The 23,390-nt window shown below is 33.0% G+C and overlaps 2 protein-coding genes and 1 long non-coding RNA gene across 10 annotated transcripts; 2 read left to right on the plus strand and 1 right to left on the minus strand.

Annotated features, from left to right (window-relative positions):
- The first annotated feature begins 996 nt into the window (after positions 1-996).
- LOC112794208 (cell wall / vacuolar inhibitor of fructosidase 1-like) lies at positions 997-1,533 on the plus strand. The gene has a single exon (XM_025836315.2). It carries the CDS (start codon positions 997-999, stop codon positions 1,531-1,533), a length of 537 nt encoding a protein of 178 aa, XP_025692100.2.
- An 8,903-nt stretch (positions 1,534-10,436) lies between these two features.
- Positions 10,437-15,144, minus strand: LOC112796311 (uncharacterized). 3 transcript variants are annotated; one of them, XR_003199088.2, is made up of 6 exons: positions 14,682-15,141; positions 14,270-14,312; positions 12,762-12,935; positions 12,128-12,175; positions 11,507-11,718; positions 10,437-11,408 (listed from the first exon to the last, which is right to left on the minus strand). It is a non-coding gene; the product is annotated as an uncharacterized lncRNA (long non-coding RNA). The 3 variants fall into 3 exon arrangements; XR_003199087.3 differs by lacking the exon at positions 14,270-14,312 and having other exon boundaries at positions 14,682-15,144; XR_003199085.2 differs by lacking the exons at positions 14,270-14,312; positions 14,682-15,141 and having other exon boundaries at positions 12,762-14,077.
- A 1,230-nt stretch (positions 15,145-16,374) lies between these two features.
- Positions 16,375-20,535, plus strand: LOC112796312 (cystathionine beta-lyase, chloroplastic-like). 6 transcript variants are annotated; one of them, XR_011880952.1, is made up of 11 exons: positions 16,377-16,738; positions 16,835-16,950; positions 17,088-17,125; positions 17,450-17,505; positions 17,802-17,866; positions 18,339-18,409; positions 18,518-18,609; positions 18,939-18,984; positions 19,069-19,175; positions 19,798-19,899; positions 20,201-20,535. XR_011880952.1 is itself a non-coding variant. In XM_072235074.1 (10 exons), exons 4-8 carry the CDS (start codon positions 17,864-17,866, stop codon positions 19,091-19,093), a joined length of 237 nt encoding a protein of 78 aa, XP_072091175.1. In that variant the 5' UTR covers positions 16,377-16,738; positions 16,835-17,125; positions 17,450-17,505; positions 17,802-17,863; the 3' UTR covers positions 19,094-19,175; positions 19,798-19,899; positions 20,201-20,535. The 6 variants fall into 6 exon arrangements, 4 of the variants coding, with proteins under 4 accessions (XP_072091175.1, XP_072091176.1, XP_072091174.1 ...); XR_003199092.3 differs by having other exon boundaries at positions 16,375-16,738; positions 17,450-17,866; XM_072235074.1 differs by having other exon boundaries at positions 16,835-17,125.
- The last annotated feature ends 2,855 nt before the right edge of the window (positions 20,536-23,390 follow it).

Genomic DNA, 23,390 nt, shown 5'->3' on the forward strand with positions numbered 1-23,390 from the left:
TATATTTTTCCGTTTATGCAAAAATTTTATGGTATGATTTAAATTTAGTGCGTGTTTTACTAACATGTATCATTAAGTCACATATTAAAATTATTATTAGTTTATTTTAATAAATATATAACAAATTTAAAATTTAAACTTTGTGTTTTTTTATAAAAAGAATAATTGATAGCTTTGATATGTGTTCGCTATATATCTTAAAACATGTATTAGCTAAAAATTTAATTTTGATGTACTATAAGTATAAAATAATTTTATAGATGTATTCAATTATATTAATGTATTGACAACAAAAATAACTATTTTTACATTAATTGCGTAAATAATCATAAAAAAATAATATGTGAATTTAATGACTATCCAAAATATTTTATTATAATTTTGTCAAGTTAATACTCAATTTTGTTCTTGAAAATTAAAATCAAAGTCAAATTGACTCTAAATATATAATTGACTTAAGTCGTCCATCAAAATTTACAATAATAACTCACATTAGCTCATGAGTTGATTTTTTTATATGACGTGTTGATTTTGCGGTTAACTTGCTAAGATTTGGATTATTTGCTTAGATTTCATGTGACTAAAACTTGATCTACTATACTTTTTTAGAAGTTTAATTGACTCTCCGAAAAAAATGATAATAACAAGTTCAATTTAAAAATTTTGGGAGTAACAATCAAACTTTTAGAATTCTAAAAAATTTTGATCACATAAAATTTGTACAAAAAATCAATATACATTAATGGAGATTAGCTCAAAGATTAATTAATGTGAGTTATGATTGTAGTTTACTAAAAATTTAATTTCCACTTTGTCATCCGTGCAACATTAAATAGCTAGCATTGATGACCAACCCACGAATAGTGCATGTAAATGGCCTCATTACTCTGAGTGGAAGAACAAAAACCCCACGAAAAATTCAGTTGATCATTTTTCATTCCATCCATCCTCTTGTCTATGATAATCTTTGTGAGTATTTTGTTATCCTTAACAAAGATGGCAAAAAACTTGAATCCCACATCTCTAGTCTTCACAATTCTTGTTCTAATCACAATGCCAATTGGTCAATGTAGTGTTTTCCACCCCAATAATGAGACACTAATTCATTCCACATGCAACGAAACACTATTTCCGAATCTGTGTGTCCAAATCCTCAATTCATACCCAAGTAGCAGAAATGCTAATCGCAGAGAATTAGAACTAAACATGATTGATTTCATAAAATTAAGATCAATCGTTGTATTGAACAAGATTCATCAACTCCAACAAGGGGCTACTAGTAAATTTAAGGATGCCTTGGATTCATGTATTGGCCATTACAACGACAGAATCTTAAAGGTTGGTTTGCCACAAGCCATTAGCGGAATTGAGGCTAATAACCCTAAATTTGCTGAAAATGCCGTTGCTAATGCAGTTATTGAGTCTTACATTTGTGAGAAAGGGTTCAATGGTAATTCACCATTAAGCAATGAAAACAAGGTTGTGCGTGATGGGGCAAATATTGCAAGAGATATTGTTATATTGTTGTATTAGATGCTCAAAAAAATTAAATATTGTAATAATGTTTGAATAAAATGTTGATTAGCAAAGTTTGATTTCTTAGATATATATATTTTGATTCATCAATATATTAGATGAGATTAGTTCTTTTACATTATAGATATTAGATAAGCCATTCTCTTTTGAAACAAAATTAATTTTAATGCACTGTTGTCATAAAATATGTTGATATGCATATATTTAATTATATAATGTAATTAAAAATAATTATCTTTTACATTGACGTACCAAAAATCTAAAGCAGACAAGGAGAAGGCGAGATATCAGAAATTAAAGAAACAAAGAATTACAGGATCAGTCGTATCTGGAATTCGAAACCGAGATTACTCATTCGCAAGAAGGTGGACTACATGCTCGCGTTGATTAGATACATTATCTTCCTGCGCCAGCAACAAATGATCGTTATTTGAGGCTTCAAAATATCAATTAAATTAGTTTGAGAAGAAGTTATCGGAGAGACTGTGGTTGTTGTTGTTGCCTGAGAAAAAAAGTTACGAGAGGAAGTAGTGGTGAGAAATGAACTACGCGACAAGGAGCAATAACAGATCTGGACGGCAAGGCGACAATCTGCAACAAAGGAATGAGTAGAAGAGGCGGCGCGACCAGAGGAGGCAACGGTGAGAAAAGAACGGCATGACAATGAGAAAGTCAGATCTGGACGGTGATGAGATGATCTGCGAGCTCAGTCAATGCCAACGATGCCGAGGTCTAAAAGACGAATGCGACGACGCTAAAACCTCAGAAAGACAATGGCGTAGAGACCTCAAAAGACGGCGCTGCAATTAGAAGATGACAAAGACGGCGCTGCGATGAAGAAGATGGCAATGGTGTGGGTAACTCAGAAGACGGTGATGTGATTTCGGCAGGTAACTCGGTAATTATTTGGAGAAGGTGAGAATGGTGTGGGTGAGTTGAGTTAGGGTTAGTGAGGGTAACTCAGGAACTATCTTATTTTATTTAAATTAGTGGCCGATTTAGTGACTGGTTAGTTTTTAATAGTATTTTTTTATTGGTTTCTAAAATCAATCGCTATCGTAACAATTAGCAACTGATTTAGAGATCATAGTCTTAGCGACCAAAAAATTTTTCACCCTATTTGTTTATCGATTGCAAATTTGGTCGCTAAATTAAAAAATAGCAACTGATTTTGTGACCAGAAGTCCCAAAGATGTTACTTCTTTGTTTTGGTTGCTAATTCGGTCGCTAAATTAAAAATTAATGATTGATTTTAGCAACCAACCTTATTCTGGTTGTATAAAAACTTATCGGTGGCTAATTCGGTTGCTATTAGTGACCATTTTGTTAGTCACTAAAATTGATCGCTATCTGAACAATTAGAACCAATTTAGCAACCAAACAATTTTTCACCATATTTTTCTATCGGTCATTAAATTAAAAAATAGTGACCGATTTTGTGGCCAAGAATCCCAAAGACGTTACTTCTCTTATTTTAATTGCTAATTCGGTTGCTAAATTAAAAAATAGTAATCGATTTAGCAACCAACTTTGGTCTCGTTTTATAATAAACTTATCAGTCGCTAATTCAATTGCTATTAGTGACCGAATTTGTTGGTCGCTAAAATTGGTCACTGAATATAATTTAGCGAGCAATATTTTTTTGATCCTAGAAATTCTATATTGGTCGCTATTCTGATAATTTTTTGTAGTGTCTCCTCTTTAACCCATTTCTCTCCTTCCTCTTCTTTCTCTCATTCTTTAGCATTCATCGTCTTCCCTGTTTTTTAGCCGTTATATTCTCTCACTTTTTCAATTCAAGAATAGACAAAATATATTGATAAGTTACAACTGATAACGACGTCAGTTATATTACTTTGATTCCAAAAATATGATGATACAAAAATATAAAATAGTTTTAGATAGATTTTAACAAAAATAATTTTTTATAATAGTTTATTTTGCTATGATAATAAAAAATATATTTTAAGGAGAATTTTATCTTATATTGAATTGTACTTGTTTAAATCGGTCTTTCATAAAAGTAAGAGTATTTGAAATTAAAGTTTTATTCCATAAATTATGAGACTAATGTTATTTAAAGAAAAATATTTGAAAAGATAGGATTCTAATATAAATATTTTAATTTAATTATAAATTATATATATTACTATTAATGAATAATTGTTATATTTGAAAACAAATAAAATCATTACTCATTAATTTTATTAATTTCAATATTGAAAAGAGTTAAATTTTAAATTTAATTTTATAAAAATTTTATAACAAAAATTACTATACATATTTTTATATATTATCCTATGCAGGACACGAATAAATATATTAATTTTACTCAAATTCAAAGTATTATGTTTAATTCAAATTAAATTCTAGTTAATTATGTTGTTGAATCCTTTCTAGCGTTAAAGTTAGTAGTATGTACGAAGTTAGAGAAATACTTGCATAATTTGGCTTTTTTTATCTAAATAAGCATGGAAAAATGATTTATTCCCTAAATGCACATAGTTTGAAATGCTTCTCAAAATGCGCAGCTCCATTTCATGTATAGCGACCACGAAATGAAATTTAACACCATTTCACATGAGGTGTCCACGAAATGACCATGTGCGTGTTAGAACTCCACCTCAAGCCCGCCTACCACAAAATGGAGCACATCATTGGAGACACCCACAAAATGGCCAACCCGTCTCTGGCACTAGCGAATTGGTGTCATCAGTTGAGCCAGCCACGAAACGGCCCAATTAGTGACCGGCGCACACGAATTGGGGCGTGAAGGATGCAGTCCCCGTACCACACAGGAGTAGCTGGTCTTAGTGGCATGTTTTGGAAGCTTATGGATTGAATGAATATAAAAGGGGAGATAGGGAGGGACCAGAACCGTGTGGTAGGGAAATAGGAAACAAGGAATGTGGTTCTGCTGGTGGGGTTTCATATGTTGGGAAAAAAATTAGTACTTATTAAAATGAGTAGAAGTGGAATCAATGTCGAAGAAAATCTTAATAGGTTGGATGAGTTTTACATTTCTGCCCACTTACATCTGAAGGTCAGATTTTTTTGTTAGCAAAAAAATATCTATGAATAATAATACATTTATTAATTGACTAATTTTGTTTTTTTTTTTCCATTATCTATTTCAGCCGACACATGTGCTAACTCTGCATAGCACATTAGTAGACGTCTTTACTTCTGATTAAGCTGATCCAGCCATGGAGACTAGGTGGCAAATGCTTGAACCGTATTTAAGAATGGTTGGATTCTATTATGCGTCTTTAATAAAGCATTTTGAATACAACAATCTATTAGTGCGCTTGTGGAAAGATGGCGTCCTGAAACCTACACGTTCCACCTCCCATGGGGCGAGTGTACTGTTATTCTAGAAGATGTTGCCATGCAGTTGGGGTTACCAATTGATGGTGAGCCAGTGAGTGGGACTTTGAGAAGCTGGAGTAACTTCCATTAGAAGGATATTTGGCAATGGTGTGAGGAGCTCCTAGGAGAAGTTCCTGATGGTCATGTCTGGACCACAAAGTATAACATAAAATTGAAGTGGCTCAGGAGTAGACTCCAACGGATGCCTCTTGACTCTCCCGAGGACGTCGTCGTATGGTATGCACGTTGTTACATTATGTATTTACTAGGTGGCGTTTTACGTCCTGACAAGGTGAACAACACGCGGTTCACGTGCGTTATCTTCCCCTCTTGGCCAACAATGACGCCATTAGCACCTATAGTTGGGGCAGCGCCGTGCTCTATTGGTTATATAGAGCCATGTGCTTAGCTACTGATTATAATGTTGACAGAATGGCTGGCTATCATACATTGTTGATGTCATGGATATACTTCAAGCTTCCCTTTTGGGCACCGGAAGTTACGATCCCATATATGTTTTCGTTAGCTACAAGGTAATACATTATATTATATAACATGTCTAGTTTTGAGTTTGTGCTATTTCATCTGCATCGGAATTCCAAAAAGGTTAATACCAACATGTTTCTTTATAGGTGGCAGGTAAGAGAGGAAAGAATGACTACGCTGAGCAACACTTGCTTTTTTATAGTATGATTTTCGTCGTTTGTTAGAGTATAATTTTGTTTTTTCCAAGTATATTGTTTAACAATTTTTTGTGATGCTCGGTATTTGTAGTTTACGTGGATGCCGTACAGGGATGCACGTATTCTGTCGAGAGTGCCTGCGGAGTTTCTTAGAGCCCTACATGGTGATTTCTTCACCGCGGTTGTGCCGCTGATATTGTTCAGGTGCATCGAGATTGTTAACATTGACAGAGTCATGCGTAGTTTGGCGGCAAGCAAGGTCCGCTGAACCCTCCACTGAACATCGACACATTTCATTGCCAATCGGCGCGCAACGACGATGGATGGTGGCCCGTCCGCCTCCAAACATGGTTTGAAGTGTGGGCAAATTAAACTGACGCACTATATCATATTGGCTACAGATTGATTGGGAAAATACCTTGCGACCTAGTCATGATTACTATACGTGGTCCCCTTGAGCACAGAGTTGATACACTCAGAAAGATTCGTTGTCATGTGACCGTATCGGCAACCCTCGTCTCGGTGTTGGAGCCATTTCGATGGCTTTAACCCTCTTATCCAATCCATAATTTCCGGGGAGGTGGCAGGATCCTCGACACTTATTAACTCGAGGTAGTATTGCACCTGCTCTTGCGTCTTTGAGTATGCCGTATTAACAAGGTGCCTTTTGGCTTCCTTGCTCTTGAAGTTTGTTGCAAAGTTAGAGGCAATGTGTCTGACACAATAAACATTGTGTTCCCATCCACACCTGTCTCACTCCAACGTAGCCTTTATAGCTTCATGCCTGTCAGAGATAAGTAATATCGCCGGCTGAGTAGCCACATGCCTTCGTAAGTTCGTCAGAAAGAAGTACCATGAGTCTTGTTCTCCCTTTCCACAAGCGTGAAGGCTATCAGAAGTATGTTGTTGTTTCCATCCTGAGCTATTTCCATCAATAGGGTGCCCGTGTACTTACCATACAAGTGTGTTCCGTCGACTGAGACTAGTGGCTTGTAGTGCTTGAATGCTTTGACACACGATGGAAATGACCAGAATACTTGATGAAATATGACACTGTCACGGTCGAGCGTGTTGCCCACGTAGTACGGTCGGGTATGAAGATCGACAATTGTACCTAGGACGTTAATGCAGATTTATCAAATAAGAGTTACCAACAAAAAACATTAGCGCATGAGCACATAAGTCAATCGTATGTTCTTACTTGGAACGGAAGTTTGCAACGCGTTGAAATATCTCCTCAGGTGGTTGTATGAATCATCCCAGTCTCCGTAGATTCTGGCAATTGCCTTTTTCTTCACTAGCCAAACCTTCTTGTATGACACCTTGTATCCGTACATTGACTCCACAGAACCCTGCAACACCTTTATGCAGATGGTCACGTCTGCCTGAACCATGGGGAATATGTGCTGGCATATGACATTTGAATCAAGTTGAGCATGATCTTGCGACATCACAGATGCCAAACAACTGTGAGGCTTTTGGTATTTTTGGATTTCCCAAAATCTGGAAGCCCTCGTCTTTGCAACCTTTACCATCTAGCGACACTGCTCACCAAAGAATTTGCATCGACATACATACCGAGTATAATCTGACTCTACCACTTTAAATTTTGCACTTCTACAAATATTGCAATTCATAACCGCTAGCATCGCTGTTTTTTTATTTAGGAATTTCAGGCCAATCTCCAGCAGCATTTCACCGGTCAAAGCATAGTTGCTCGGTATGTCTTCCGCGATAGTCGAGTTCATTGGACCAAGACGCAGTTGAAGATATTGGCCGGGAGTGCTGCTTGAAAAACCGCCTAGCCCCCATCACATTTATCGGTTCAACCCAAGTTGGGCTAAACGTTTCTTCTTGAACAGATTGGGTTTCCGGAACAATTTCTGCTTCGTCTCCACTATCATCCTCAATCTCGCCTTTGTCAGATGAGTCAGCCAACCCGTGTGCAGTACCTTCCGGAGATGCCCCATGAGTTGTGAGGGAGGGACGTCCGTGCAGATTTTCTACATTCTGGGCAGGCACAACAAAGGCGTTAACGACGGACTACGAGCCCTGCCAATCTTCAGAAATGGAATGGCTTCACCTGAACCGAAATTCCACAGTTCCTCCTCATTATTCGAACTAGATGAGCTACCCCCCACATCTTGAAGCTTCACACAAAGTTCCATCGAATAGATGCTTCCAATACTACTTTGATACGAAAACATCATCGAAACCTGCTGGTCAGATTTAATATGCATTTTCTGATATGCAAATGAACTGGCTACCGCAACTGGCATCCTATAAGTCAAGGTACTGATCTCCTTTTTTCCAACCAACCCAGTGTTCATCAGAATAAGATTTTTTAGTTGTTGCAAAGATGATTGTGGGGGAATCATTATCCAAAGTGGGTCATCACGCATAAATGTCACTCCTTTGGTAGTATGAGAAATTTCTCCATTCGGATATACGACCACATAAATGTGTTCAGAGGCCATTTTCACACCAAAAATTTATGAAACGAAGCTCTATAGAAATGAAACTCACGGAGAGAAAGAGAGAGTAAAAGAAGTGAGAATTCGAATTGTGACATTACTTCTGCAGGAGAGGGGTTTATATAGCCTAGCTTTCGTTTCAATTCGTGTGTGGTACACACTAAGTTGGCTCATTTCGTGTGCGATACACTTGAAACGGGTTCTTCATTTCGTGTGAGTCCAACCTGACATGCTCTCCATTTCACGTCTGGCGTGCCACCATGTACCTTCTACCGTCCCTGGGTTTGCAAGTCCATTTCGCGGCTGCCATGCATGGCATGGGACCTCAATTTCGTGACCGGTGAGGCAAAAGTGGTGGTGTCTTCATTTTGCGGTCACCAAGCTTGAAATGGTGTTAAATTCCATTTCGTGGTCGCCATGCATGAAATGGAGCTGCGCATTTTGAAAAGCATTTCAAACCGTGCGTATTTAGGGAATAAATCATTTTTCAATCCGCATTTAGATAAAAAAAAGCCTGCATAATTTTAGAGCATATTTCAGGCTTATTATTCTAATTTTTTTTAATTGAGTAAAGTATTGTTTTTATCTTCAACGTTTGGGGTAAGTCTTAAAGTTGTTCCTAACGTTTCAATCGTTCTATTTAAGTCCCTAACGTTTCAAAATTGACTCAATGTTGTCCTGCCGTTAGGGATCCGTTAACAAAATTGACGGCGGGACAAAATTGAGACGATTTTGAAACGTTATGGACTTAAATAGGACGAAAACGTTAAGGACAAAATGATACATAAAAATAAATTTTAATTTAATTTTATCTTTCAATAATATTAATATTTTACTGTACATAGTATTCAATTATTTTTTAATTACATCTAAATAGATTACACTTAATCATATTACTTTTATTTTTAATAAATTTATTTTTTTATAATTTTAAAAAATTTTGATACATTAGAGACAAAAGGTATAATTTATATTTTATTGTATATATATATTATTTTTTTCTTTTCTGCAAGTTTATATACTAGTCATTCTACAAATATTCCATGATAACTAAAATCCTTAAGAATAAAATTATAAAGAAAATTAATTTATTTAAAATGAAAGTAATATAATTAAGTGTAATTTACTTAGATGTGATTTTAAATTAATTAAATACTATTATACTAAAAAATTGATATTAATGAAGGATAAAATTAAAATTTATTTCTATGTATCATTTTTGTCCCCAACGTTTTCATCCTATTTAAGTCCCTAACATTTCAAAATCGTCTCAAATTTGTCTCGTCGTCAATTCTGTTAACGGATCCCTAACGGCAGGACAACATTGAGTCAGTTTTGAAACGTTATGGACAACTTTATTTGGGACTTACCCCAAACGTTGGGGACAAAAACAATACTTTACTCTTTTTAATTTTATTTAGTTTAATTTTAATATACTAATTAACACTTAACAGTATAAAATATTTCATATAATCGTTTAATATTATATTTATTCTTTTAGATAATTAATTTTATTAATGTGATGTAATTATTAGATACACGTATAAAATTTCTTTAAAAAGTGCATCAAAATTAAAATATATATATATTGGTTAGTGTCATCATTTCAACATCAAAACGAAATAATTTATGATAAAGATAATTTATTCTCTAATTTTAGATGATCATCAAAACAATTGTCACCATGGAATATATCTTAAAAAAATATTAGAGGATCAACAAAATTTATTATTTTTTATTAATAATATTTAAAGTATAAATTAAAAATATATTATTAGATTATTAAACTAAAAGTATTAAATTGATAACTAAAAATACAAAAAATTAATTAATTTTACTAGTTCTTAAACTTTTTTCTATATCTATATCTTGTACCTATAACAAATTACATATTAAATACTATTAATGAATATTAATGACAACCCAAAAATATTGTATTTCGGATTATTTTTTAATCAAATCAAGATAAATTGATTGACCTTTCAAACTCGAATATGGGTTTAATTAAACCCGGTCCCGCCATGAACACCCTAATGACAACCCAAGAAATATAGAGAAATTTTCCACATACAAGCGTTTTTTTACATAAGTCTTTACAAGTGCACCTCCTTCTTCTTCTTGTACACGTTCTTCTTCCTCTTCCTCTTCCTCTTCCTCCTCTTCTTCTTCTTCTTCTTCTTTTTTTTCGTTTCTTGCATTCTCTTTCTCCTTCTTCAACCATTACTGCACGTTTTCACTGCACCTTCTTTTTCCTCTTCCTCTTCTTCTTCTTCTTTTCTTTCGTTTCTTACCTTCTCTTTCTCCTTCTTCAACTGTTACTGCATGTTTTTACTGCACCTTCTTCTTCTTCTTGCTACACGTTCTTCTTCCTCTTCTTCTTTTTCTTCTTCTTTTCTTTCGTTTCTTGTCTTCTCTTTCTTCTTCTTCATTTACGTGTCATTCTCTCTGTTTTCTTTCTTCGTGATTCTCGATTTCCATTATTTTTTACATCAAGCTCTGATCTGAAATCGTTTTTGAAGAAGAAGAAACAACAAAAGATGAGGATGAGAAAGAGAAAGAGGTCTGAATTATGCATAAGGTGTACTTCAACGAATTTTGGGTGTATTTCTTAAATCCTTTGGGTGTAGCTTTTGTAATCCTTTGGGTGTATTTTTGTAATCCTTTGGGTCTATTTCTATAATCATTTGGGTGAATTCACTACAAGAGATGCGTTACATGGCGGCAGTTTTTTTCTCTATTAGCGGCGGTTTTAAACCGCCGCAAAATCAAATTTCAGCGGTTTATTAGACTGCCATGGATATTGGCGTCGGGAGATGATTTCGCGGCGGTTTTCAACAACCGCTGGTATAACTGTCGCTGAATCAGTATTTTGCGGCAACTAATTTAGCGGCAGTTTTAAACCGCCGCGATATACAGGTATTAGAATTTAGTTCAGTTTTTACCGGCGGTTTCGAACCGCCCCAATGTTCTTACATTTTTCCATTAGAATTGTTTGCGGCGGTTATAAAACCGCCGCTAATTTCAATACAAATTTAAAAAAAAAATAGATTTTCCTTTTAAAAAACACTAATTTTTTTGTTTAATTTTAAAGATATATTTGGTTTGCTGATAGTTCAAGGTATCCTTCAACATGATCCTACAAAATCAATTCACCAAGAGTTCTATTACACAATCTCTAGTTTTTTATTTAGAAATTGCAATCATGATATAATTTAAGCATTTCTCTTCCTATGACTAATTACAAAATCATAGAAATTACAAAAGAGAAATGAGATAGTTTACACATGACCAGTTACACATCTGATGATAATGCCTTTCTCTTCCTCTAGCTTCTTTCTTCTCTCACCTATTTTCATGTTACAACAAGAATAGATAATCAGAAACCACAATGAATTTTACGAAAATGGTGGCAGAATACTAGGATTGATGGATCAAATTATGAACCTTGAGGCATCCAGGATTGGTGGACGGAGTCTCTTCTTTTCCTGCTAATAAAAGCAGTGTTGATTCCAATGACCATGATGTACCTTCTCTTAGGAGTTGATTAAGTTGCTTTTATATCTTCTGATAGAGGAGCGCCGTTGCGAATTGACTCCTGAGCTGCCTTTGCAGAAGCTAACTCCGTATCCAAGTTTGAAATAGTTTTGTCCAATGTTCTACATTCAACACAATCTCATAAGCTTTGAAATGAAAATTTAGCAGCACACAACACAACACAACAGCATCATGGTATATAACTTACTGATGGAAATATACAAGACAGATTTTCTATTGAGCTCTTTTTCCCTTTATCGATGAAGCAAAACAATTAATGGATACAAAAAACGAGTGAAACCAATTTCAAAGTTCATAGAAAGAAAATTCAGAATAAATCAAACTAAAAAGAACAAACCAGAAGTGAATAATAACAAAATATCCATAATAAATGATAAAACCACAAGGATGTGAATTCTATGTTTTCTCTTTGCTCACGCACCCACACAAACATTTATGCCATAAGAAAATTTGCAAACAAGGCCCTTACTATGGATCTCAATAAAGTATAAGCCAAATAAAAGTAATTACCTTTTGTCAAGGTCCTACAGTTTCAGTTACAGCCGGTAGGCCTTGTACCTGCCAATGGGAAAAAAAGAAAAAAAAAAGAAACAGGTTTATTTAGAAATAAGCTGGACTTGCAAAATTATCATGAAAATATAAGGAGGGTTGGACTTGTAAAATTATCATGCAAGTATAGTTTTCCATGAAATCTTCTGCTTTATCAACAGATAACTTAAACATCATACAAAGTCAACAATTGCCAGGAGAATAGGTGTGAAATATTTTCCAGATTTCTTTAATATTTTAAAGATTATGCTCCAAATGTTCTTTGATTTAAGGAGGGTGGTGGTGTTTTCTGATGTCTGATTTTTTCTGTTCACATTTTTGAGCTATGTCTTTTCCTTTTTCTCCCTTTTTATTATTTGTGCAGTTGCTTCTGATTTTAAATTGTGGGAGCTTATAAAACAATAAGCTGTACATGGATTAAGATACTGGAGCTATATCCAATTCACCAGGTAAATACAACAGCCATGTTTAATGAGTTTTTGAGTTTCTTATAAGTTAAACCATTGGAGTACTTCATGAATTTGGGCTATTTTTTCCAAAATGTGCTGCATATATTTAATGATTGGATGTAAGGTAAAAGAAGAGGAAAACATACCTAAAGAATCTCCAACTATATCAACTGTGAAGGGTGGAAATCTATAGACTGTTAGTTTGGCCTGGATCTATTATCAGGCTTTCGCCAAATCAAAACCAGCTGTGCTCTTGTTCTTGGCAGGAATCATGGCATCATTGTTAGAAAATCAAATTCATGATAAAAGGCCAAGAACACCTATCATGTAATAATCCCTTATTATCACCGATGACTATGACAATAAAACTAACCTACTAGTACTTTAAAATGGGAAACATACCTAAGGAATAATATGAAAGTGAAACTAAAACAGCACACTTATAAATACCACCTGCACTAGTTTTGGTTTTAGTGAATGACATTGCAACAATTTCATTCATTAAAGTATAAGACAAACAAAAATAGTTGACTTCTGACATCTGAGGACTATATTTGTGATGGGTCTAAACCGTGGGGGTGAAATGCAATTCCAAACCATGGTTTCTCTTACAAGATTGGAATTAACGTTTTCTATGGTTGAGCTGCTGTTCTAAATCGATGTGTTCTTTGTTAGCATCTTTACACAATTTATGAGCGTGTCTAAGACAGTGGTATGCATTAACTTAGGTTGTGTTTGTTGCATTCCCATTTGTGGTATTCTTTTGTGTTGGTAGCGAAGCAATGCAAGCAAAATAGTAAATAAGCATCCAAAGACTCTAAAGATTATGATATAGAGGGTCCCTCATTTATCCAAGGCTGTTATTGTGATTAGTGATGGCCGATGAGGTCTTTAGTATGTGAAATAATAAAACATAGCAAAACAAAACCAAAACTACAAAGAATCAAAATTGATATAAGAGGACACGCACAGCAAGATTGATATTTGATAACTATTCATTCTTGTTTCAGTAAAGCTATTAAAAGAAGAAAAAGAAAATGTAAACAAAGTTCCTTAAGAGTAATTTAAAATACTAAAAATAAAGTTCTCTTCATAGAGAACAAACTCTTAAAATTTCAATACATTAAAAACTTTTAATTCATTATACATTTAATTCTTTTGACTTAAGAAGTTTGATTCCGGATAGAAATCATCAGCGAATTATATGCAAAGACATACATTGTCTTTCTAAAACATTAAAATATGAATCACTTGAAATAAAAAAAATATATGCTCCAGAGGGTGGCTTTAGAAAATGAACACATCTAATTTACTTTCTAATTCTAATCACTTTCAAAACACATTCATGTAGCTAACTTTAATAATGAAAAGAGGCATAGTTGGCACTGAAAACGTACTATCTAGACAGTTCTTCCTAGAGGATGTGGGTATCCATCAATTAGAAAAAAATAAATAAAAATAAAATGCTTTTGCAGGATTAAGTATGGTAGAAGATCATGCCATTGGAGCATAAGGCCAATTAAAGCAGAACATACTACACAATTAAGAAATTTTGTACTTAATATAATTTATGATGATCACATAAGAAGTAGATCATAATGAACCAAAAGGGGGAAAATATACCTTCTGAGATGATTTAGATTCTAAGACTTACTTTCAAATGAAGATAATTTGGATTTTGGTTTCACTTCTGTAAACTGCAAACACTTGGCATATTGTCGAACATTTGGCATGCAAAAGCATAAACAACACAAAATAGCACTAAAAATTATTCTTTGCAACACCAATTCAAAATTCAGCACCAATGACATGAAAAATCAGCAGCATTTCACAGTGACTCAATAAAGTATCAGTCAATCGATCCAAACAAATTGAAATTCAAACTCAAGAAGCTTTTAACAGCATGTTTAACTATGTATAAATTAACACTAATTCTAATCAGAAAATCCTAATTCTAACCTAAACTCAACTAACAACGGCAAATAATCTTAACCAAATTAAATTAACACTAGAATCAACATATAACTAATCCTAAATTAACTAAAACATAGAAGAAATCTGAGAACCTGAGTCGAAGAATAGAGCAAGAGCATAGGAGAGAGGGATGCAGTGGCAGTGACCAGCCGCTGCTGCGTCTGAACACGCTGGAACTGGAGTGGCCCTGTTTTGATTCTGCGGCTGGAAATGAGGGAGGCAGGGGCGAGTTACAGAGCCACAATGCGAGGTTGTAAGGAGGAGAAGAAGATGGTCGCGACGGCGCAGGATGGTAGCCAACGGCGAGACAAAGAAGGCAAGAGACAGGGGAAGAGAAAGAGAGAAATGATTTTTGTGGGAGTTGTTCGGCAAAGGTGGAAGAAGAAGAAGAAAGAAGGAAAGAAGAAGAAGAACATGACGGTGGTGGTTCTGTGGTTCTGACGGAGACGCTGGGGTGATGATCGATGATGGCGCTGCGTTGGTGGTCGAGGAGAAGCTAGGGTTGGAGAAGGGGGAGTCTCAGAGAGCTCTGAACTTGGTCAAGTGAGTGACGAGGCACTGAGGGTTTTTGGCTCTCTTTTTTATTTGATTTTCGGTAGTTGGGAAGATAATCGCCGCTATCTTGGTTTCTTTTGTAGCTGAAGCGCAAACCGCTACTATAACCACGCCTATCTAACCAATTTTGTGGCAGTTTGATAAACAGCCACCAATCAACGACCGCTATCCTCTGTATTTGCTGTAGTGATTCCTGTAACCGTTTGGGTGTATTTCTGTAATCGTTTTTGTAATCGTTTGGGCGTATTCTGAAGTTCCATTATCTTCAAATTTGGCAAGAAACTCGTTTTCATGGAAGAAAAAGAAGAAGAGTCGTTTATAATGCATGGTGAGTAGCACGCTTTGGAAACAGAAAGTGGTTGAATAACGTGCATTTATCTACTCTTAATGTGGGAGTGTAATGCGTGTTTTTTGTTGGGCTTGTACCAACTTGTAAGACTTGTAAGTCAAAAAGACTTGTATGTGTAGTAGGCCTCGAAAATATATAGCCTCATTCTTTTACTAACCCTAATGTAGAAAAACTCACTTGATCATTTTACATTCCATCCATCCTCTCATCAATAATATTTTCGAGTATTTTGCTATCCTTAACAAAGATGACAAAAAATTTGAATCACCTATCTCTAATCTTCACAGTTCTTGTTCTATCCATAATTTCAATGATGCCAATTGGTCAAAGTAGGGTTTTCCACTCAAATGATGAGAGGCTAATTCATGTCGCATGCAACCGAACACCATACCTAGACCTGTGTGTCCAAATCCTTAATTCATACCCAAGTAGCACAAATGCTGATCTAAGAGTGATAGTACTAAACATAGTTGATTTCATAAAATCAAAGATCAATTATTACATTGAACAAGATGCATCAACTCCGACAAGGTACTATTGGTAGATTGGGTGCATTGGATTCATGTATTGACCATTACAACAACGGAATCTTGAAGGGTGATGTGCCACAAGCCATTAGCGGAATTAAGGCTGCTTTTACTGATGAGGCCTACTCTTGTGAGCAAGGGTTCAATGGTAGTTCACCATTAAGCAAAGAAAACAATGCTGTGCGTGACGCAGCAAATATTGCAAAAGTTATTGCACTACAAGATTTCTCTTTGTTTATGGGAGTTTTTTTGTGGAAGTTTTAAAAAACCTCCCTAACATATTTTATTTTTGGCAAAATATGAAACCCCCATTGATTAATATAAATTTAAATTTATAAGCCTAATTGTCCAAACAAATAGCCGGTTTTTAATCTCCTGCTCTGACCCAAACAAATTTCATTTCAAACAAAAATTTGTCCAAAAAATGAAGAGTGTGATACATGAAACCCTAGGTCTACTCGCCACCACTGCATTCATCTCTCGCCATTATCACCATCAAGCTCGCCGTAGCGTCTGATATCAGAGGGAGAGTAAGCTCGTCGCTGCTGCCATTCATGTCTTCGTCGTTGTCGGCATCAAGCTTCTACATCAATGTGTTGTCTCCTTCATCTACATGCAATAACTTTTGAGACCAGAGAAGAGTGAGTTCGTAGCCACCACTGGCGCCACCATCAAGCTTATCCATAACCACGTTTGATTTTCTCCGCACTCACCTAAGGTCAATTTTTATTTGTTCATTTTTCTTTTTCATTGTTATTTATTTAACTCAATTTAGTTATTCTTTTGTTTCTCTCTACATTTGATGCCTATATAGCATGGTAAGAATTTGATATGAAGAGAGATCGCGACGGTGGTAGTGCGACGGTGTTGGCGATGGTGGAACATAAAATAGTTCCTCAGAGGGCGCAGAAGGTGAAGAAGAGTCGGCAGGTTAAAATACACTTTAATTGTTTGATTTGATCCTAGTTGTGTGCAGGTTTAAGTGTTTTTCTTTGTATAAAAAGAAATAAAAAGCTTTGATAGAAGCTGTAGTCATATCATCTTTGATTGTTTTTGTTCTGTTGCAGATGAGAAACTTCACAAAGAAAGAGATTCTTTAGAAAAAGTGAGAAACATTTGAATTCTGATATAGCAATCATTTGTATAGAGACTGGTGCACACGAAAAAGGAAATGAATTTGTTTGTAAGAATGATTCAATATTTCAATTGAAACTGGTTGAGATTGAACTTGTGGAAATGGGACTCCATATGAGATCCCTTTATAAAGGTTGATTCTAATTTGAAGATAACAGAAAGATGATTAAGAAGAAACCATTTTGGCATTACTGATTTAGATTTAGTGCTTAGGATTATGTGTTTATTCTGGTTGCTCTATTGTTCTTAGGTGATTTGATATAATTGTAACTATGTTTTGATGGAATTGTTGAAGGACTGCAAACAATTGAAGCATGTGTTGTCTTAGATCTTCAAGAATTTATCTGTTTAGTAAGAATCTGTTACCAATTCTTGTTTTTAATTGGTTATTTGATTCAATTCAGCTCACATCATATACTATAGTAAGTACTCTCCTTGTCACTGTTCAATTATTGTATCCAAATACATTGTATTGAGTTCTTGGGTTGGAATGGAGTTAAATAAATTTCACTATGATCCATGTCACAAGAACCGTATATAGTTTTCATTTGCAATGGACATAAATCACATTTGATTTGATAGATTAGTTGTCAATACTGAACTTTCTGATATATGATTAATACTGTATGTTTTCTATAATGCTTCAGACATGGGATCAAGAACTTCACTTTTCCATGGTTGATGGAGACTTTAAGAAGTTTGATGGCAAATGGTATGCACAGTCTTTCTACTTGAGAATATGGCAATTGGACACTTGTAAACTTCGTCAGATCCTTTAAATCACTTCATTCTGCTAATCATTTGTTCCCTCTTTTTCTTAGTCAACATAGTAATTAAACACTTCAAAAGCTGCTAAAATCTATGACTACTTTCTTTCTTCTTTATTGTTATTTATCTAGATTTGATTAATATATGTTAGAGTCATGTCGTGTGGGAGACAGAATATTTTAGTCAAATAAATTATTCTTATATGAACACTTTTCTTTTTTCTGATTTAATTACCATAATAATAATTAATTTATGCATATTTGAGACATGAACCTTTCCAATGTATTTGGACATAAATGTGTCTAGATACATTGATTTTCCGATGTACCGGAAAAGTAAGAGTGCTAATTGGAATGGAGGGAGTAGTTTTCTCTTGATCTCATTATGTTTATTGACCAGTACTCCTATTCATGCAGCCTAATGCAATAGAAAATGGTCCCTATGATTATACCAGAAGTGAAAATCCCACTCGAGATGCTTCAGAAAGGTTCACTGTGTCCTGTTAGTTGTGTTTGTTTACTATTGCAACTGCCAATATTGTGGCATTAATGTTTTCATTTATCACCATGTTTTACCTTGCATGCTGTGTTCTCAGTTTGTTGGCGAAACTTGATAAGGCGGATAGAGCCCTATGCTTCACCAGTGGAATGGCTGCTCTGAGTGCTATTTCTCATCTTGCTCAAGCTGGTGCCTTTTCTTTTTTCATTGTGCTAAATAATTTGGTTTTTCTTCATTTTTAGTTGTGAAATTTATATTAGATTCATTACTGAGTATTTAAGAATATGAGTAGTTTCATGCTTTGGAGTCTCTGCATGCATTCACTCATGCAGTGCAGTGTCATCACTATTGGTATTTTCCCTAGATTATTCATTTGTTGGATTCATTTTGAAAACTTACCGATTAATGCACTATGAAACTGAAAGCCATGAATTTCCAAAGGACTGTTCTTTTTCTCCCTTTTTGATGCAAAAATTATATTTTCTGATATTTGGCGCTGATAATATAATATAATGTAGGTGAGAAAATTGTTGCTGGAGATGATCTAAGTTCATCTCAGAGGAGGTAGTTTTTTGCTTTGAATTTTAACTAGCTGGTTCATGAGTTGTGTTGGTCCTAGATCTATAAGTTGTCTTAATGTTCATGCAGGTTGATGAATGCATTTTTTGGTTAAGCATTATATTCTCAATCAACACAACGATGCACTGTTTCAGCGAGCGCAATTAAAATTCCATGTTTCAATCCATAGCCAAGAGGTAATCTCTGTTCAAATCACCATGTGCATTTTGTAAAGGTATTTGGATTTCCTGAAAAATGTTCTAACTTATTACCAAGAAAAGCAAATCATGATAACAACTATATAGGGAAGGCTACTAATTTACCATGATGAATTTTTATAGTATCTATTATGCTTCTCTCATTCTATTTCCAATTTTGAAGGCACCTGCTTTGAATGTTATCAGTAAGGATAGAATACATAATTGAATACATCTATCCTAGGTATGGAAGTATGAAACCAAGAATTTCTTTTTTTGCAAGACTTCAACCTTTACATTAGTGGTATCTTATTATTAGAAAGCTTAGGGCATATTAGGAACTAGGAAGCATCGCAATGGCATGCTCCTAAATCACTGCTAAATTGAAACTAACCCAGAAAGTTAGGTAATTGATAAATTGACATGTAATGCTATGGTTATTGCTCATTATGCATATACTGGCATATAATTGATGTTATATGTGCTATACTGAGTAACTTCAACAATATATGTTTTAGACAAGAAGTATTTGTTTTGATACATTGTATGGTTGAATTTCTGCTGTGGTTGAAGTGATCATTTGACATTAACAAGAGATTGTGCCATTGATATTGTGTTGCAGATTGAACTTCAACTTTTATCCGGAAAGAATGTTATGATCGCTGCCCATGGAAACTCCCTGAGATCCATTATCTTGTATCTCGACAAGTTAACTTCCCAAGAGGTAATTGTCAGTTCATATATCACACTAAATAGTGATTATTTATTTATTTAGTGTTTTCCTTCTAACCTTTCTATAGGTTATTAGTTTGGAACTGTCACATATCATAGAAACTTGGACCTTAATTTTTAGTTATGGACCAAAATCTAGGAGAGGCCGCTATCAATTTTATCCTTTCTTTAGCTTGCTATTGCTGAACAGAATTTGTGATAAATAATATTTTCTTCTTTCTACATTTTCATTGCTTAGTACATTAAAAATAAATCTCGTTATTCTCTTCACTTCAATTTTCATGCTTGTATAGATTTCTGCTAGCAGAAGAACTGAAGCTACCAAATTTGCCCAATTATGGAATGAAATTATTTGCAATTTTCGTGAGGAAGATGTCATTAGTGATAGGCAAGGCTTCAAAGAAAATGTCTTTACTTGCTCTTACCTGCCTTCTATTACTTTCGCCTTGATTCTTATGTTTAATTTAATTATATTCCAGAAATTGATCGTTTCTATTTTATGCATCTATATGGGTATTGACCTCTTGTTATTTTATTTTACTTTTTAAAGAAAAACAGTTTAAAAACAGTAATAGTTATGTAGAACAATACCATATGAAATTATGTTTGGAACTATTGACATTGAGAATTCTTTTATATATAAAGTTATGTCTTATATTATTGAGGAATTGTTATAAAAGATTTAGTTTTTAATTTGAGAATATGTAAATGAGATGAGATTAATGAATGATTTGAAATTTAAAATAAATAAATAATTACAGGATTTGTGTAGGTTTGAAAATCCCACAAAATAGTTAATATTTGTTAAATAAAAAAATTAATTTGTGGGGGTTTTAAAACGTCACAAAAGTGATTTAAAACTGCCACAAAAGTATAATATAAAACCCCCACTAAACATACACAAAACCTCCACTGAATAGATTGTGGAGGTTTTTGAAAACCCCCACAAAAGACCTCGTGGCACCTCAAATTTTGGGGGTTTTGGAAACCTCCATAAACCATTTGGTGGGGGTTATAAACCTCCACAAATAGAAGAAAAAACCTCCACAAATAAATAAAAATCTTGTAGTGTTGTTATAATGTTGTATTAGCTAGTTGCTCAAAAATTAAATATTATAATAATTGTTCGAATAAAATGGTGATTAGCAAAGTTGGATTTCATATATGTATTAGGTAAGATAAATGAATCTCTTTTAAAAAAAATTATTTTTTTATTAAATATGTAAATAATTATCTAAAATAATGAACATAATTAAATGACTGTATGTATATGCGTGTGTCTATACATATGCGTGCGTGTATATATGTCTGTGCATGTGTATTGTGGGTCTACATGCGTGGATGTGTATACATGTGAATGGGTGTGTGCACACACTTGAACGCATATGCCAACTATATATGCTATTTCAGTTAATATTAATTAACTGCTCATTTTTATTATTCTACTAAACATATTGGTTCTCTAACATTTATTATTGAAATTTTAGACCATATATGATCTAATGTTCACAAAAAAAGATATAAAACTATGAATATAGCAAATTCATTAGAACTTTACTACAAGAACAGCTAACAGCCCCGTTGTTTCTCATTGCAAATCAATCGCTTGCCCTTCTTCAATCAATTCTTAGAAATATTTTAAAAAAGATGGGAATAAAAAATATATTTAATTCCAATAAAAAATACATCTTGAGGTTTTAAATACAAAACATTTTTTATAAGTATATGACATACATGATCTATTATATATAAACTAAGGAAATAGTAAAAAGAAAAATAAACAGAGTAGATGTATGAAGTATTTAAGATGAAAATATAAGAAATTGAAAAAAAATTGTAGAAAAGGTAAAGAAAAAAAATTTACATCTAGAGAACCACTATATTATAATGGTGAAAAAATATAAATAACAAAATATAAAGAGTCTTATAAGTATAATCCATTATAAAATTTTAAATGTTGGTGATTAGAATTATCTTAAGAAAATAAAAATATGATGACAAAATATATATAGATCTTGGACATATTTTATTTAATTAATTGGAGTGGTTAGTTTATTTTGGCGTGTGTTTATATATACATGGAATATATATATATATATATATATATATATATATATATATATATATATATATATATATATATATATATATATATATATATAAAAGAATTTTAAAACACAAACAAAATAATGATTAGAAGATAATATATAATTTAAATTTTTTATTTTACATAAATATCTATAATTTTATGTATATAATATTTATAATCACCTACTTATTACATTTGAAATTGGTCAATTATTTAAGCAATAATTAAAAAATATACAATAAAATAATTTTGGATTAATTTTCTATTATCTCTCAAATATTTTTTGAAACATTAAAAAGCTTTGATGAGAATTAAAAATAATTAATAGCAATAACATATAATTATTTCTTTGATTATTTACATTTATGCTTTAATATAAACTTAAAAGATCTTATAGTAAACGAAAAAATTTAATTCGTAAATTTGTTCACATGATTAATTAAAATATATTTTTGTAAGTAATTATTTTTTCATGTAAAACAAATCCAAAAATAGTGTAACGATTTAAGTAATAGTGATTCAAACATATTTTAAAAAAAAAAATAGTGAGAACTTAAGTAGATCATATCCGATTATTTAGAAAAAGAAACGAGTTAGACATATTTTGCAGCGGTCGTAAAAAAATCGCCGCCAATAGTTTATTTTGTAACTACTATATCCATTTTGCGGCGGTTATACCAAAATGGTCACAAAATGCTAAACTATTGGCAGTCGTCTTTTTATTCGTTGTATCAACCACTGCAATCTTTTATTTGGTGACGGTTTTTAGAAATCACCGCAATTTGTTGTTTTTTGTATAGTGTCTTACTTTGTTCAATTTGATTATTTTTAAGATATGTGAATTTAGTTAATATATGTCATCAAAATACATGATAAACTTATCATTATTATTAGTAGAAAAATTTAAGTATTTTATTTAATAATTACAAAATAAATATATTAAAAACTTAAATTTTTTATATTCTTAATAAAAAAATTTTAATTTATAAAATTAACATGTGTACATAGCATAAAGTAATAAACCCTTAAAATATTGCGAAAAGAGTGTATGTGTGACCGAATATATGGTACTTGTAGCATCACTACATTTAATAATGGTCAAGGAAAATAAATTTTTTGAATGGAAAGTTAATTCTTTAACAATAATTTTGTCCTTTTTTAATTTATTCTTTGACTCGTGATCTTAATACACTTTTTATAAATATTAGCTAATATTTTGATTAATAATTTATTTTTATATTATTATTAGACTTTAAAATTTAATTTTTAGTATTTTAAATTGATTAAATATTAATTAAAAAAATAAATGTATTAGTTAGGTAGTATTGCTCTTAAATTTATGAATTTAACTACTACTATTACTATTACTATTACTATTACTAATAATAATAATA

Source organism: Arachis hypogaea, chromosome 4, assembly GCF_003086295.3.
Source record: "Arachis hypogaea cultivar Tifrunner chromosome 4, arahy.Tifrunner.gnm2.J5K5, whole genome shotgun sequence".
Taxonomy (NCBI): Eukaryota; Viridiplantae; Streptophyta; class Magnoliopsida; order Fabales; family Fabaceae; genus Arachis; species Arachis hypogaea.